Source organism: Mustela erminea, chromosome 5 (assembly GCF_009829155.1).
Source record: "Mustela erminea isolate mMusErm1 chromosome 5, mMusErm1.Pri, whole genome shotgun sequence".
Taxonomy (NCBI): Eukaryota; Metazoa; Chordata; class Mammalia; order Carnivora; family Mustelidae; genus Mustela; species Mustela erminea.
This window is the reverse complement of record NC_045618.1, coordinates 55053092-55070148: the sequence shown is the minus strand read 5'-3', so window position 1 is coordinate 55070148 and position 17057 is coordinate 55053092. Positions and strand designations below refer to the sequence as shown.

Below are 17057 nucleotides of genomic sequence, written 5' to 3'. Positions count from 1 at the left end.
CGATGCCTCATCTCAGCCTAGTCCTGCCGTGGCTAGGATAGTAACCTAGACAGTCTGTCTTCAGAGCTCAGACTCCCGCCTGCTTGAGCAGAATAGTGATTACAGGGAACACACCTAGTTTGGGGGGTGCAGGGTGGCTAAGATGAGGGCAGAGAGGTTAGAAGAAAGCCAGCTTCATTTCCTAAGAGGCAGCAGGTTCCAACATGGCTCACTGATGCCTGGTGAGGGAGGTGGGGTGCCCTTGACTTGGAATAGGTCCTCCGGCTTGTCACTGATGGAGTTTTGGAATAGAGGTGAGGTACGGTGGGGTGGAGTTGGGAGCCGATGACCAAGAAAGAATTCTTGAGAGAATGGTGGTTTATTACAGCACAGGAGACAGGATCTGTGGGCAGAAAGCACAGCTGCACTTCAGTTGTGATGTTGTGCACTGATTGTATCCTATGGGGTTGGGGAAGGTAAGGGAAAAGGGAGTTTTCCAAAAGAACTTTCACATACTAAAGACTCACGGGATACCAGAAGCCTTACCATTGTCAAATTAAGGTTGTTGACCTCTCTAGTAAGGCATTAACATTTAGATAGTGGGGAACTTCCTGGAGAAATATTCTACTCTCTGCCCACTTCAAGTATCTGTGAATGGGCTGCAGGGTATAAAGACATTTAATTGTATTTGCATTCCCTTTTGGATGCTATTGCTAAGGCTTTTGTAAGTAAACTGAGGGAGACTCAGGATCTTGATTCCTACAGGTTAACTAATTGTTCTTCCTTTAGGACAGCGGGGAGTACCTGAGGAGTGTCACATTTATCCCAGGGCTGGGGAGGGCATGCAGGGTGTCATCTTCTGCTTTGCCCTCTGCTTTGCCTCATCATCACCAGTCCCCTCCTTCAGGAGGCCTGCTTCCTTCCTGCATCTTGGCAGTCAAGTCCTGCCCACAGTGCCCTCCTGGTGGTTCTGAGGTTTGGGGGGATGTATCCTGTTGCAGGTTCTGGACGTGCTGTGTTCCCTCTGTCTCTGCAATGGGGTTGCTGTCAGAGCCAACCAGAATCTGATTTGTGACAACTTGCTGCCCCGGAGGAACTTGCTCCTGCAGACACGGCTAATTAATGATGTGACCAGGTAAGGCCTCCACCGTCATCCCAAAGTGTCCATCTTGTTTCCAGACAGGAAAGGAAGAGGGCTAGCGCTGCCTACCCATCATATTCCTGGTGAGGTCGGTGTGGGAGAGGAGATAGGGACAGATGTGTACTGTTTTAGGGCCTTGTACTCCAACCCCTTTCACAGAGTTTCAAACTTCAGTGGAGTATATGTTCCACTTTGAAGGCTGAGGAATTTGACCAGAAGTGGTCTGCCATGTTGCATGTTCTACTTTAACATAGATCTTGTACATTCTTTGTAACGTATTCAATTTTATTTTAATAAACCACATTTTTTTTTCTTAAAATCTTTTAATAGAATGGATGTTTTATGTTGATCCTGTGGTTTCTTGCATCCTATGGCCCATCATCATTGACCCAAGGGTTATCTGCCAAGGCCAGGATGAACATCCTGGGCTCACACAGAATCCTAGCCTGCTGGTCTGTAATGCAGCTCATGGAAGTCATGTGAACTCACTGGCCTTGTGTCAGGCAGGCCTAAGGTTCTTGAGGAATTTTCTGCCTAGGCTCACTCCCTAATCTACATGGTGAGGAAAGAACTTCTCTGAAGTGCAGAGAAGACCTGACCCATCCACATAGACTTTGTTTTGGTACTTGTCTGGTTTTCTGTTGCCTACCCAGAATGGGGCACAGCCCCCAGCACAGAAGAGTGGACATCTAAGAATAGCATTCCAATTGGAGAGAAGCTCCAAATGCTTTCTTCTGAGCTTCTAACCATTTTACTGGATATATGAAATCCTCTAGCCCGTAACAAGTTGGCCAAAAGTGACTTCTGTTCTCCTCTCCCCTTTTTTGCCTTTTTAGGTTGAATTTTATTTTTTTTTTCAGCTTCATTTATTGAAGCATAATTAACGAACAAAATTGTAAGTTATTTAGAGTGTAGAATGTGATGATTTAGTAAACATATACATGAAAGGGTTTGCCCCATAGGTTCATTAATAAATCCTTGACCTCACGTATTTACCTCTTCTGTGTGTGTGAAAACATTTAAGTTCTACTCTCTTGGCAAAGTTCAGTTGTACAATACAGTGTTAGTTGATCAACTACAGTTACCATGGTATAATTTGATCCTTGGACTTTATGCATCTTATAACTGGAAGTCTGTTTGCTTTTACTAACTTCTCTTAATCCCACCCTCCTCCTCAACCCCTGGCAACCACTTGTCTACTCTCTGTTTCTAGGAGTTTGAATTTTTTTTTTTTTGTTTCACATATAAGAAGTTGCATGCAGTATTTGTCTTTCTCTGCTTGGCATCTGTCTGTCTTTCCCCCTCTTTCTTTCTTTCCCTTTCTTTCTCTCTCTCTCTCTCTCTCTCCTCTCTCTCTCACTCTCTTTCTTTCCTTCTTTCTTTCTTGTCTTGCTTTCTTCTAGTAGTGATTTTTAATGCTTTCAAGAGGCCATTCTTATAAGTAATGCTTAGTTGAAAAGCTGCTGCTGTGAGAATAGGGATGTTTGGACCAATTCCTCAGGAGATGGGACTTGAGTGAATTAGTTCTTCCACTTAAAGAAAGAAACAAGGGTCTGTAGTTACACAGCTCCGCAACATTTTCGCATGTTTTACCCAAGGTCGATACTCAGCAAATGTTGGTTGCCTTCAATGGAATAAGGAGACATTCTTTATATTTTTAAATAGAATTAATGTCCTGACACCTCCCACTAAGAACTTGATCAAGTGTTAGAGGCTCTAAGCACATTGGGGAGGGTATGTGCTATGGTGAGTGCTGTGAAATGTGTAAGACTGATGATTCACAGACCTGTACCCCTGGGGCAAATAATAGATGTTAATGAAAAATTAATTAATTAAAAGAAGAATAATACAAAAACACAAATTGCTCTTGACTTCAGTTCACACTGTGCCCTGCGATCTTACTCAACTTGCTCTCTGTTTTTCTCGGTGCCTAAGAGTCTGTAGACGCCACTTGTTCCATGTTTCATTTCAGCATTCGGCCCAACATCTTCCTGGGAGTTGCCGAGGGCTCAGCGCAGTACAAGAAGTGGTACTTCGAGCTGATTATCGACCAGGTGGACCCCTTCCTAACAGCTGAGCCCACACACCTGCGGGTGGGCTGGGCCTCCTCCTCCGGCTATGCTCCATACCCTGGCGGGGGAGAAGGATGGGGAGGCAATGGTGTCGGTGATGACCTCTACTCCTATGGCTTTGATGGACTTCACCTTTGGTCAGGTGAGCACCTTGTCAGAGCCTCTGCCCCTTGTCTCTTCCTGAGGATGAGTGAAGCTTGAATTGTTCAGGCTGCCATGATCGTTACCTGTTGAAATGATACAGAAGCAGGAATCTCAATGAATTAGATGGTGGGAAGAGCATCAGACCTGACGTGAGACTGTCCTGCTTTGAAACCATGATTCTAGTACTTCCAGGTGTGTGACCCAGTGTGGATCCCACAACCACTCTCAAGCTCAGTGTCTGTATCATGCAGACATTATTGCACAGGGTTTTCAGGACTATATAGCCAAGCAGGGAAAGAGACTCAACCTTTCTTTACTGGGCAGTAAGCTGCACACCTTTCATACATTGTTTTTCCTCACTTTATTTTGACAATGATACCTTAATGGAGGTAATATTGACCTCATCTTGCATATGTGGAAAACAACACAAAGATACGTCAGAAATGTGTCGCAGTCACACAGCGAAGGATCCAGATCTGATCAAGTCCATTGTTATGTCAATGCAGCATGTTGCTTCATAATACACTTCATAAAATGTCTGGATCGGTGCCTGACATATCGTAAATGCCAGTCATTTTAAAAACATGCAAAGCTTCCTTTTTCAAAAGACACAGATGCTTTCCCCAAACATGTCCATGGCCTATGTCTGGGGGAATGGATGAGATGCTGCCTGGATGAAAATAGAGATCTGAGTTTGAGGCTTTCACCCAGACCCAGAGTTCTAGCTTCTCCGTCTGTCATCCACAGCATGTTGTATCTGTATCTTTCGCACACCTGAGATTGGAGTCATTGTGTCCCTTCTAGAAATCCCTTATGTAAGCATGCCTCTTATGTAAGAAACCATGACACATATTCTTCCCCTAATCCAGTACGAGGGCAAAGTTTGTCTCTACAACACAAACCTATGTATTTTAGATGGGGAACTTCATAACTCCTCACATTTTCCTTCCTCCTTCAGCCTTCAGGCTAAAACCATCAGCTTGGCTTCTGATGACATTTCTTATGGTTGGTCTGTATTTTCAGTTAGTCCATATGGGTTTTTTTTTTTTTTTTTAAGTTTTTTGTGTGTTGTACCTTCAGTAGAAACATTTAAAATATTTTAGAATTGCTTTCAACTTATTTGTTTATTTATTTATCCTGGATCATTGGCAGGAAGAAAAAAATGCCTGTCCGCATTTTGTGTGTCCCAGGGGACAGCCTGGTGCAGACAAAAGCAGCTGCAAAATGGCAGGATGAGTGAAGCGAAAGCCTTGTCTTGTTGTTCTCTTATCCTCCCAACTTACCTTTTCCCGGTTCTATGTCATGGGGAGTCAGGGTGGTTCTTCCATTCTTGGATCGTGGAGCCCGTGTCTGGCTGTACAGGAGTAGCCTTTAGTGTAGGTTATCAGCGGATGTCATAATATTCTCAGAAAGCTGTGTCAGAGGAAGTGATCTGAAAAGAAAGAGTTCGTATCCTGGTTCGCATCTACATCTGAATTTGGTAGGGTTGAATCTCTGAGAGAATGAGTGGAATTAACTTGAGAAAATCATCCCCCCCACCCCCCACTGGGTGCTGCTCATCTCCTGCCATCTTGTCACCATAACGCAAGCTGCCATCCCAGGCTACACCTGAAGAGAATGCTGGGGATTGGTTAAGGAAATGTGATGGACGCCTAGACCATTAGGTGAGGCAGATTGGACCTTGTTTCAAAGAGAAACCATTCTCAAAGGAAAAGTTTTCCTCAGTCCTTCCCAAATTTTGTAGCACTGCATGGTGCATTTGGTATGTCCCTTCACAAAATATGTAGAATGAATACATCAGCGGGTCAGGAGACAGAGAACGCAATGCACTCAGAAGAGACTACTATTGGCATTTCAGACTCTGAACATCCATCTAGTTGTGTATCATTCCAGGAGTGTGCAGCACTCCTGTCACCCCTCTTGTCCTATCTCCTCAGAAGACTGGAAGCTGGATGTGCCGAGCCCACGCCAGTCATCACTAGCAGTGGCCCTTCCGATTGGTGATAGAGGAAAGGGACTTGGGACTCGGCACTTCAAATGCTGATTGCAGCTCTCTGGACATTACCCACACTTAGTAATACAATGCCATATAGGTCGGCACCAGTTGGTTAAGCATCTGCCTTCAGCTCAGGTCATGATCCCAAGGTTCTGGGATCAAGTCCCGCATCGGGCTCCCTGCTCAGTGGGGAGCTGTATTCAAACAGCTTCATCGTCTCAGTCCTGAGCATCTCATGAGATGTGGAGAAAACAATGTCCACAAGACTTATGTCTTTCATGCTCATTAAAACACAAAGCCTCCTTGGGTCTGGCATCATTCTGAATTCTCTAACCAGCACACAGGGAAAATATATCTGGCAGAAGGCATGGCAGGTAAATATGCCAACGTGTGCCCCAGCAGAAGAAATAAGGTCTCTGTTAAGGACTCCCACCAGGACAACAGTGAATTTCAGACTATCTGATGAAAAGATAATTGTTGGATGAAGAAATGAAATGGAAATGATATTTTAGCTTACTACAGGAAGGAGTGGAGGATGGCAAAGGAGAGATGCTGGAAACTCACCGTGACAAGTTTTCTCCTTTCCTTGAGATGTAAATACACAGATCCATTAACTTGAAACTTATCTGTATGCGTAAATTAAGCTACTGTCTTGAACTGATCTTTAATGTATTTATTAAAGACAATAGATATTGTCGTTATTGGAAGGAATTATAGTGCCCCAACACTTTGTCGCCAGAAAGAGTCAAGAAGAAACAGCATGGCTTTGGATTTGTGCCTGGGTTTGAATGCCAGCTCATCTGTTTACTGATTTTTTTTTGACACAGAGTAAATTACTTAACCTCCAGAGTCTTGGTTTCCTCAGATAAAATGAAAATGATATAGGTTCTTAAGAAATTTAAATGAGGTGAGGCACCTGGATGGTTTGGTCGATTAAGTATCCAACTCTCGATTTTGGCTCAGTAATGATCTGTGAGGTTGAGCCCCACATCGGGGTCTACCTTGCAGAGTGCGCTAAAACTCTCTCACTCCCTTGCCCTCTGCCCCTCCCCCCACTCACATTCTCTCTCATTCTCTATTTCTAAAATAAGTAAATTAAAAAAAATACTTTTTAAAAATGAGTAAGTTAATAAATAAGCATAAGGAACATGAAGTTCTCGACACATGTTTCTTTTCCCTTATTGTCTGTGGAGTCCACTGTAATCATAAAGACAATATCCAGAGAATATCCGGTACCTCACTCAAGACCATGAGGGCAGCCCCTTCCTAAGAGGATATCTGAGTCCCATGCTGAATGGGAAAGGAAGTTTTGAGTGACATCGTAATTATGAATGAGCTTCCCCTTCCTAAGAGGATATCTGAGTCCCATGCTGAATGGGAAAGGAAGTTTTGAGTGACATCGTAATTATGAATGAGCTTTTTCTCTATGTAAGGAGAAAGTCCTTTTCCTTTTTTTCTTTTTTAAGATTTTATTTATTTATTTGACAGAGACAACGAGAGAGTGAAACACAAGCAGAGGGAGTGGGAGAGGGAAAAGCAGGCTTCCCACTGAACAGGGAATCAGATGTGGGGCTCAATCCCAGGACCTGGGATCATGACCTGAGCCAAAGGCAGACACTTAACGACTGAGCCACCCAGACACCTGGGAAAAAGCAGTCTTTATAGATCTTTTTAGCCACTGAAGCCTGTGAAGTCATTTCCAAGCATCAGCTGTAGAAATACCTCCCATCTCAATCCTGCCAACCTGCCCTACAGGCTCCTAACTCAGCTGGGCCACTGGGAATTTCCTTTCAGAGGACCGACTCTCTTCTGGTCATGGTGTTACTTTCCCTCTCCTGAGGAAGCCTTCATGTAGCCTCTCAGGACTGCCATTGGGATGAGTTCAGCTCAGAACAGCCTGTAGTTGTTCCTGGCTGGGGCGGGGGATGGGGAGGGCAGTTTCATAGGAGGAAATTAACACCTACCTTTGCCTTTAATAACTTTTTCCTTGCAAAATTGGAATAAGCAGAGGAACTTACCATCCCGAGTGATAAGTGATACAGGAAATGAATGGAGCAAAATTCCGTTTCCTGATTTATTATGACTTCTGACTTTCTAAACTTAAAGATCCTTTAGCTCTACAGTCGATTTTATGTAAGAGGGTCCTGACCTGTCTCCCTGCTGTGACTCAGACCTTTCCAGAAGCCCTGTGCTGTATGGCGAGGAGCCCAAGAATGGCTGTGCAGAGCACCAGCATTTTCACATGTTTGGATCCGCTCTCTGTCCAAATGCCTAAAGTGTTCGTGTTTTCTATTTAAGTGCCAAACTCTGCAGTGCCCGGGGCCATGGAAATGCTGAGCATCAGTGTTTCCAGTTGCCTACATTACTCATCAGAAGAGGCTAAATCCTGCAGTAATCTGTCCTTGGATTAATTTGAAGATGTGCAGCATATGATAAAATGGATTGGTCCTTTATCTTCAAATGCCGGTTTGGAATGGCCTTTGTGAGCTCCTTGCGACCTTCAGGTTGGCCCAAGCCTCTGAGTGAGGGGCAGTTTCTTCAGGCAAGGAGAGGCCACATGACTCCCCAGCCTGTTTCAGTGGATGGTCACTAGGATTATGGAGTTCCTAAATCTGGAAAAGCAGTTAAGACAGCTTCAGCTCTGTAACTACTGTGCTTCCCTTCCTCTGAATTTCCTTCTGTTGGTTGTTCTGAAGGGTCAGGTACATTAAACCTACTTGAAAGTGATTTTTTTTAAGCTCTGTCTTCAATAGAGGGACTTACTGATTTTGATAACGCAATTCAATGACTTTTCAAATCACTTTCTAGACTCAGCCCTCAAAGCTATGATTCTCCATATTGCTAATTTTTCCTGATGTTACAAAAGACAGTACTGCAATGTTTTGGCATTTTTATCTACTGTTACCCTAGTAACAGTAGGTTTAATTACCCCTAGTAATTAAAGTTTCTAAAGTTATAGAAACAAAACTGATCATAATAGTATTTATTGTGGGTTACAATGTATCAAGCACTCTCGTAATTGCTCCGCAGAGAATAATTCATTCACAACCCAAAACAACCTCATGACATGATTTTCACTTGACAGATGAGGAAACTTGAGTCCACAAAAGTAAGTGACTTGCCTAGGGTCACACAGTGAGTTACAAAGCCAGACTCAAACCCAGGGAGTCTGGTTCTAGAGATGTCCATTTATCACTACACGTGATACCTCTTGAGTGGTATATAGGACATCAGTCATTTGCTTCATTAAAATCATAGGAATCATCATGGTACCTTATAAACAACTTTTGACAGCATCAATGTGGGCATTACTGTCCCCATTTCACAGATATGTGGAAACTGGTTTTCTAATAAAATCACCCATAAAGACTTGGTATTTGAACTCAGCCCTCCATGACTTCACTTCTGCTCCCCACCCGAAGACCACCTCACTATGGAGCAATTTGAAGGACAAGTATCTTCTTTAAATATGGGGTACAGGACCCTTCTCAATCATTTGGAGCTTCAAATGCCCTCATAGGGTTAGAGATTTCTTCCTTTAGATGAGAACAGATTTATGAAACAGTGTGCAGAAGCCATTGCACAAATTCTTTATTTTCTAGTTGGAAAATCTTCACACTACTCACATTTTAAAACTAAATATACCTTATCAGATGATCTTTTACAACATGAATATAATATGAAGGACTTTTTTCTTCAAATACACTTTCCAGACATTGCTCTAAGTACTAAGCATATGCTTCCTATCCAGTAATTATCAACAGTCTCCCTTTAGTTTCTAGATAATGTGGGTCCCAACTCTGTATTCTGCATAGGTTTTAAACATAGTCTCGAGCCCTGATTTTACTTTGCCTGTTGATGATCTTTGTGTTCCAGCAGCAGCTTCTAGTGGTGCCCATTCTCTTAGAAAAAAAGGAATTTTGTAAAAGGCAGTGGCATTTACCACAGGGATATAATTGCTCATCCTGGTGGTGGTTTTCTACCAAGGGAGGAAGCCATACAGGAGAAATTCTCCCAGCTGCCATTCCTCAGGAAGATGTTTGGCAACTATGGCACATTAAGGCTAAATAAAGCTTGGAATTCAGCTTCTGATGGCATCAAAGCATGAAGACTGTCCCTCATGAAAGCATTCTGGATCTTTACTGGCAGAGGCTCAGGCTAGCACAGAAGCCAACAGCATGCTCTGGGCCAGTGGCAAGAGTGGGCATTGGCATCGCCATGCAACACTGTCAGTGTGCCCTATTTTAAAGGAGTCTCAAAACAGTAAAGGACCTTCTAATTTGTTTTTTTTTTTTCCTAATTTGTATTTTTCTCCAGCAAGAATTGGAATACCTTTAAAATCAATTGACCCACTGAGCATTTATTTCAGTTAACTTCTTCATGTTCCCAAGTTCACAGACGTCTCTTGGAATTTTTTCAGATGACTACTGTGATACTGTCCAGAAGTTAAATAAAAGGAAAAAGAAACATTCCAAGCAGGAAAGATGGGTTTTTGATGGGAACATAGGAAAGACAGGATGAGACCATTGTAGCAGGATTTGCTGAGTTTTACTATCATTGATTCCTTTCATAGCAGACTTGATTATGATAAGGAGGAAAAGATTTGGGGACCTGGAATACTTAAACTTCAAAAAAGGAACCAAGAGTACTCAGACTCCTCAAATAGGAGCTGGAAATGTGTCGAACCTATGTGCTCTTCAAGATGGGCTTAGATTCCTTTGTTTTAAATGAACTTGTTCCTCATTCTCTGTAATGAAGCAAGGTATAAAGTTACAACAGCCAATTCCAAGGCCATCCCAGGCTAATGTGTGTGTCACTGCACATTGTGGTGCAAATAGTCCAAGTTTTATGTTAGGTCAAACTTTGTTCCGCTACCACATCTCCTCCTCAGGCTTCCATGAGTCCTTCCCTTCCTGCCTTACCAATGCCTCACTGTTCGGGAGGTATGTCCTTCATTCCTTTTGCATGAGTTATTACTTCCATCTGGAATACTCTTATTTATCTAGTGGATCTTTGATCCTTTGAATTTTGTCCCATGCTCCTAGGCCGACTTGGCACCTTCTTCTATCTTAGAAGACATTACTTGTGTATATCTTTATTCCAGTAATTACACTGAATTGTAATTATTTAAATGTTTATTTCCCACCAGAGTACGGGTTTCTTAGGGGCAGGAACTGGGTTTTCTGTCCTGGACCCCCCAGCCATGACCAGTATTGGTCATGAGCCTCATGAATGTTTGCAGAAGGGTGGGAGGAAACACAATGTGGTTTTGTCAGTTGCCATTAATAACCAGAAGGGAGTTCCTATACTTTTTATTAAGGAGTCACTGTTTTATTATTTTTTTAAGATTTTATTTATGTATTTGACAGACGGTAAGAGAGAGAATTTGAGCAGGGGGAGTGGGAGAAAAGAGGCTTCCCACTGAGCAGGGAGCACCATGCAGGGCTCAGTCCCAGGACCCTGGGATCATGACCTGAGCCGAAGGCAGCTGCTTAACAACTAGACTTTCTATATATTACTCCCAGCAGCTTCGCTATTTTAAAATCCACCACTTTGTTTAGAACCTACTACTAGAATAGCAGTAACCACTGGGAACATTACAAAGTTCTAAGCTGAGATAAGAAATGTTACATAGCATAGATGTATGTACAAAATTTGTAAACAACTCATGTACCCATCATAAGAGGGTTTTTTATTATGGCATATTATGAAGCCATTAAAATGCAATTCCTAATGAACATTCCATTATACAATCAAATGTTTGTGATAAGTAGAAAAAACAAGTCACAAAACCTACAATATCCTAGTTTGGGTAAAGAGTTTTTATGTGTGTGTTCGAAAGTAAAAGCATTTTTTTATTGAGTTACATTGTTTCCTTATTTAAATTCTTCTATATGTATTATGAACATTTGTAATGAACATGTATTACTTCTAAAGTAAAATATATACATATATATGTATATATATACATATATATATATATTATACTTTTTTTTGCCTGAAAGTCCATTCTAATCCCTAACGTGTGCTTCTTCACTGCTCTCTTGCTAATAGAATTGTAAACTTGGTGGGGTATGGGCAAATTAGTTATGATAATTTACTTTGAGAATTTCTAGAATAAAATGGTGTGACACAAATCCTGAGTGGTGATTTTCTCATGACTTTAGGTAAGGTCAGGAAATTACAGATTATTTTATGAAAGAGATTATGTGGTAATAGGAACAAAAATCACCCATACAGTGTTATAATGGGCAATGTGTTTCCCTGCTGGTATGAACTAATATTTTTTCTTTTCTCTCTCTCTTTTTTTTAATCGTACTCCGTTTTAATTGTGATGCTGTTTTTAATACAACTGTTAACACTTTTTCATCTAAATATCAGGAATTTTGTTTTTTATATTCTTTTTAAATTTTTATTTATTTTTTAAAATTTCTTGTCAGTGTTCCAGAATTCATTGTTTATGCACCACACCCAGTGCTCCATGCAGTATGTACCCTCCACAATACCCACCCCCAAACTAATAGAATTCTTTAAAAGAAACAAGCAAACTGTGCCACACAGTTTAAAGGCTGGATGACCTTGCCTTTTTTCACCTTCATGGCTCTTACATCCGGGGCTAAAGTGGTCATACCTTTTAGAGGAACTGGAAGAGGGCAGGGTCTTTGGGCATCTGGGAATAAAAATGCACACATGCACGCACACATACGCACACACGCACACCCGCACACCCGCCATAGGACCCACACCCAGCAAAGCAATTTGCTCATTACTTCAGACACCCAGCCAAAATCTGAGCACATGTTCTGGGGGGTTGAATTCATGTTCATTCTCATTGCTGGCCGTTTGAGCGTTTCCTCTGAGACTCCTCTTGTCTCCGGCTGCCCTCTTACAAGCTCAGGAAATCCTTTCTCATTGCTCACCTCAGGGCAGGAGAGCCAAGTTGTGTTTTAAATGCGGAGATGCCGCCCCACCTCCCATGGGTGGCCTGTGAGTGCCTTCTCCAGAGTTCCACACACCTTCTTGTTCCTTGCTCACCAGGCCGCATACCCAGAGTCGTAGCCTCCATCAACCAGCACCTCCTGAGATCAGACGACGTGGTGAGCTGTTGCCTCGACCTTGGAGTGCCCAGCATCTCCTTCCGCATCAATGGGCAGCCCGTGCAGGGGATGTTTGAGAACTTCAACACAGATGGGCTCTTCTTCCCTGTGGTGAGCTTCTCAGCAGGTGTCAAGTAAGTAAAGGCTGCGATTTCATGAAGAGTAGCTGTTAGCCCACCTCTCCACCACTCCTGTGAGCTGGGGAGCGTGGTAATTCCTCTTTGCACTTCCATGCCATGGGTGACTTCCCTGCATGCCTGCCCCACCCCCACCCCCTGCACAATGATAGTGAAAGCAGGAGGATAATCCAGAATCACTGACTCAGGAGATACTTGTTGAATACATACCTACCGCCAAGGGTTTTATAATGTGCAAATATAGTAAGATAACTAAGATCCATGTAGAACCTTGCTTTAATAATTATTTTGAAAATTACATGCTCACTGTTAATAATTTGAAAGATACAGTTATAAGTAAGACAGTATCATCCATGATCTCGCTGTGTAATGTCTGCTAACATTTTGGTGTATTTTCAAGTCTTTTAGTTTATGCATACATGAGGATTTTTTTAATTGACATCACACTGTATATGAAGTTTTATGTATTGATTATTTTTCATTCAACAACACACTAATGAGCCTTTTCCTGAGTCATTAAGTATTCTCCTAAAACAATTTTTATAGCCACATAATATCTTTTTATTGGCTGTCCCATAATATAGCTGTTATTTTGTTTTTAGACTTTCATGCCAACTTCCATTTTTATCTTTATAAGTAAAATTATTAGGGACATCCTTGAGCATACCTCTGCCTGCATTTCTGTTAAGATCCTCTGTTTTGTTTTTTTTTTTAAAGATTTTATTTATTTATTTGACAGACAGAGATCACAAGTAGGCAGAGAGGCAGGCAGAGAGAGAGGGGGAAGCAGGCTGAACAGAGAGCCTGATATGGGGCTCGATCCCAGGACCCTGGGATCATGACCTCAGCCAAAGGCAGAGGCTTTAACACACTGAGCCACCCAGGCACCCCCCTGTTAAGATCCTCTTAAATGGATGTAGAAAGGTTTGAACTTTTTTGAAGTCTAAATTTATAATCACATAGCCAAGTAGATTTTCAGGAAGATTGTATAGAACACTTCAGAAATCATGATCAACAGTTTTGAAATCTCAAAAGCTCTGAAATCCGTAAGTTGTTTTTTTTAATATTAAAAAAAAAAACTCATTTTACTGCAGCCTCATTTTACTGCAGACTTTGACCTGAACTCATTTTGTGGTAAAATTGTTGTCAACAGAAATGAGGCTGCTTTTAGTCTTTCTTTTATTTTACTTCTTTTGAATATTTGCATGTTTAACTGCAGAAATACTAATGTGTTTGATTATGGGGCTCAGCCCCTCACCTGGCTGGTTGTTCTATTTAATACATACTATGTAGCCTTTCTTTTTTAAAATCTAAAGAATTCTGAACTGAAACACAACTCCAAAATTTTCAGATAAAGGCTAGTATAGTATCATTTAAAGCAACATATGGGAATATCCAACCGATTGGATCTTCATTAACTTTTACTGTTATTGGTTATTTTTTATCTTTGCTAATTTGAGAATAACTTAAAGTTTTCATTTTCTATTTATTTGATTACCAATGTATCAATGCGGTTAAGCATTTTTTATACTTACTGTTCTTACATATTATCTCAGCCCAGTGTTTTTATTTTGTGTTCTCTGCCTTTCTGATATTAATTCTAGGAGCAATTTTTTCTACATTAAGACTAATACTGTGTATTAGTATTAGTAACACTAATACTGTGTTACTGGTTTCAAATATTTTCCCAGTTTATGATTTACATTTTCACACTTAGTTTTATTTTTCTGTTGTTTTTTGTTTTTCCCTTTTATAAAAACAAGTCAAGGAAATACCAAGAACCCAAATCATACCATCCAGAGATAATCGTATTACCTTTTTATTTATCTATCTCAGTATTTTGACATTAAATTGGATTTATACTACACAAGCTGTTTTTCTACATACTGTTATGAACTGTTGTGTTCATGGCTCTGCCTCTTCCCTTGTACCAGTTAGAAGTTGTGTTTTTTGTATTTTTTAAAGATTTTGTTTGTTTATTTGACAGAAAGAGACAGCAAGAGAGAGAACACAAGCAGGGGGAATGGGAGAGGGAGAAGCAGTCTCCCCACTGAGGGAGTCTGATGCTGGACTATGATCCCAGGACCCTGGGATCATGACTTGAACTAAAGGCAGATGCTTAATTACTGAGCCACCCAGACACCCCAGATGCTATATTTTTTTTAGTCTGACTATATGTTCTAATGTCTGTAACACAAAACCCCATTACGAGTTTTCTTCCCCCAAAATTTCTTGATCCCTGTTTGTTAAAGAGATCACAGTCAACTGAGTGGGAAACTAGAGTCAATACAGTTAGAATCACACTGGTTTCCATGGAAGCCATTGGAAAGGGTCATGAAAGAAGGGGTGTGGAGAACAGATGATTGGAGTTTGGACCACAGAGAAACCATTTCAGAGCTTGGGGGTGGATTTCCAAAGTGACAGCACCATGATAGGCCTCAGCACCTCAGGTAGACTGATAAACTAAGACACGTTCATATTATCTTCCAACAGAGGATGAAATTTTAGTTCTGTTTCAGTTAAATAATTTAGAAATAAAGATTTATCCTTTGGAAATGATATTCAGCCTTGGCATTTGACATAGGCAAATACACATGGTATAAGTGAATATATGTTTGCAAACATACAGAGTAACAAAGAATACATATAGATATACGCACATATTTGTAAACCTATTCATGTAGATGGATACAATATATTTAAATTAAATATCATCGAGATTCTATTAACAAATGGAGATGCACTATGGTAAAACCTCCGTAGGGCTGCAAATCTACTCATCAGTGTTTCAAGCCAGAGAATCTTCTATCAGCCCCAGTGACTGTATTGTAGAGTTGCAACTTTTTTTTACTGTGTTTCCCTCTGCTGAGGCTATTGCCATTAATAAAAAATAAAATAATTAATTTTAAAAGAAGAATTTATTCCAGTTCTCCCATTTTAAATATGATGTAACCTATCATTCCTCACTGATATCCATAAGAGGCATGTAGAAAACAAGGAGCATTATTGAAGGAGACACTGTAAGCACAAAGAGAACTGATTGGAACAGAGACCCTTTGGCAGTCAGGAGTAGGGTGGTGAACAGCATTGTATGTATCTCCTAACTTTATTCCCCAGGAAGTAAGAGGATGAGTAGAAGTCTAGATCTGATGTAACAGCATTTGGGTCATCCACCTGTTGGCTCAATACCTTCTTTGGAGAGACAAGGTCTCTCTGAGCAGTCTGTTCCCAGGACCATGCTTGCCTAGGTACTAATGGCCTTGTTCACCCAGCATCACCACCTTTCCCTTCTTTGTTTTGACCATATCCCACTCTGGGATATGCAAGTACATCTGCTTCTCAAGCATCTCATCTGAGAGAAGTGCTTAGCCAGAAGTCAGAACTCTGGAGAAAAGGACCTTTTTTGGTCTGCTGGCTAATGGACTTTCTCAAGGCCATACAACAGTCTTGTATAATGATTTTTAATCATTAACTCATCCATCCAATATCCCTCAGAGCAATATCCCTCAGAGCAATAAAGTGTGTGAATTTATTTATTTATTTATTGGCGAGGACTTATTGAAATCTCTTGGCAAAGAACTGCAGCTAGAGGAGAAGAAATAGGTGATTCAAATGTATCCACATATAGAAGATTCTTCTAGCATTTCTCATCCAGGTTAGCAGAGCATGCAGCCCTCTCAGTACAGGAAAAGGAACAGCAAAGTTCCAAGGCTAGACAATTCCTTTTTCTTATCCATTTATAAGGCACAACTGGTGAGAGTATTGAAGAAACTGTCCAGATATATTGACTTGAAAAGTTTGTACTTCAGCTATGAGAACTTCTTGCTTACAGCCCCTGAACAGTTGGAAAGCTAGAACGTGGTGCCAGGGGGCTTGATGTCTCTCAAGCCTCCTTTCTGTCAGGAAAACAGGAAAAGATCACCTCGGACATATCCCGGTCTTTGGTTCTCAGAACATGATATGATCTGAGGAGAGATGGAATTGAGTGCATATTTGGAAAATACATTTTGATGAAGCACATCCAGGTCCCTCACATGATATCCTTGGTCATTCTCGGTGCTACTCCTGTGTCGGAGAGTAGCCAATGAATTTATTTTACTTGTGAGCAAACAGGATCAATATACCAATACTTACCCTCCTATCAACTGGTAAACTATGACTTGGTGCTGAAACCCAGAAGTTTATCTCCATGCTACTTTAGTTCAGTCATACAGAAAGCTAGAAAGAGAAACCAGGATATTAATTTCAAGTCAATGAAAATATCTTATTGAAAATAAATAATGGTTAATAATGTAGTTGATCTAGGTGACTGAGTCCTCTGTGCCAAGTTCCACTGTGAGTAATCAAGATGAGGAAGGCAAACAGAAACCCTGAGGCCTCGGGCGCCTGGGGCGCTCAGTTGGTTAGGCATCCACCTCTTGATTTTGGCTGAGGTCAGGATCTCAGGGTTGTGAGATCTAGCCTTGCACAGGGCTCTATGTTGCATGGAGC

At 41.2% G+C, this 17057-nt stretch overlaps 1 protein-coding gene across 1 annotated transcript in view; it reads left to right on the top strand.

Moving 5' to 3' along the window:
* The window catches only part of RYR3 (ryanodine receptor 3), a 511070-nt gene that overhangs the window by 273772 nt on the left and 220241 nt on the right, over positions 1-17057 (top strand). Inside the window, exons 17-19 of the mRNA XM_032343182.1 lie at positions 981-1114; positions 3093-3334; positions 12371-12563. Coding sequence (XP_032199073.1) covers positions 981-1114; positions 3093-3334; positions 12371-12563 — 569 coding nt within the window. The remainder of the gene's footprint in view (positions 1-980; positions 1115-3092; positions 3335-12370; positions 12564-17057) is intronic.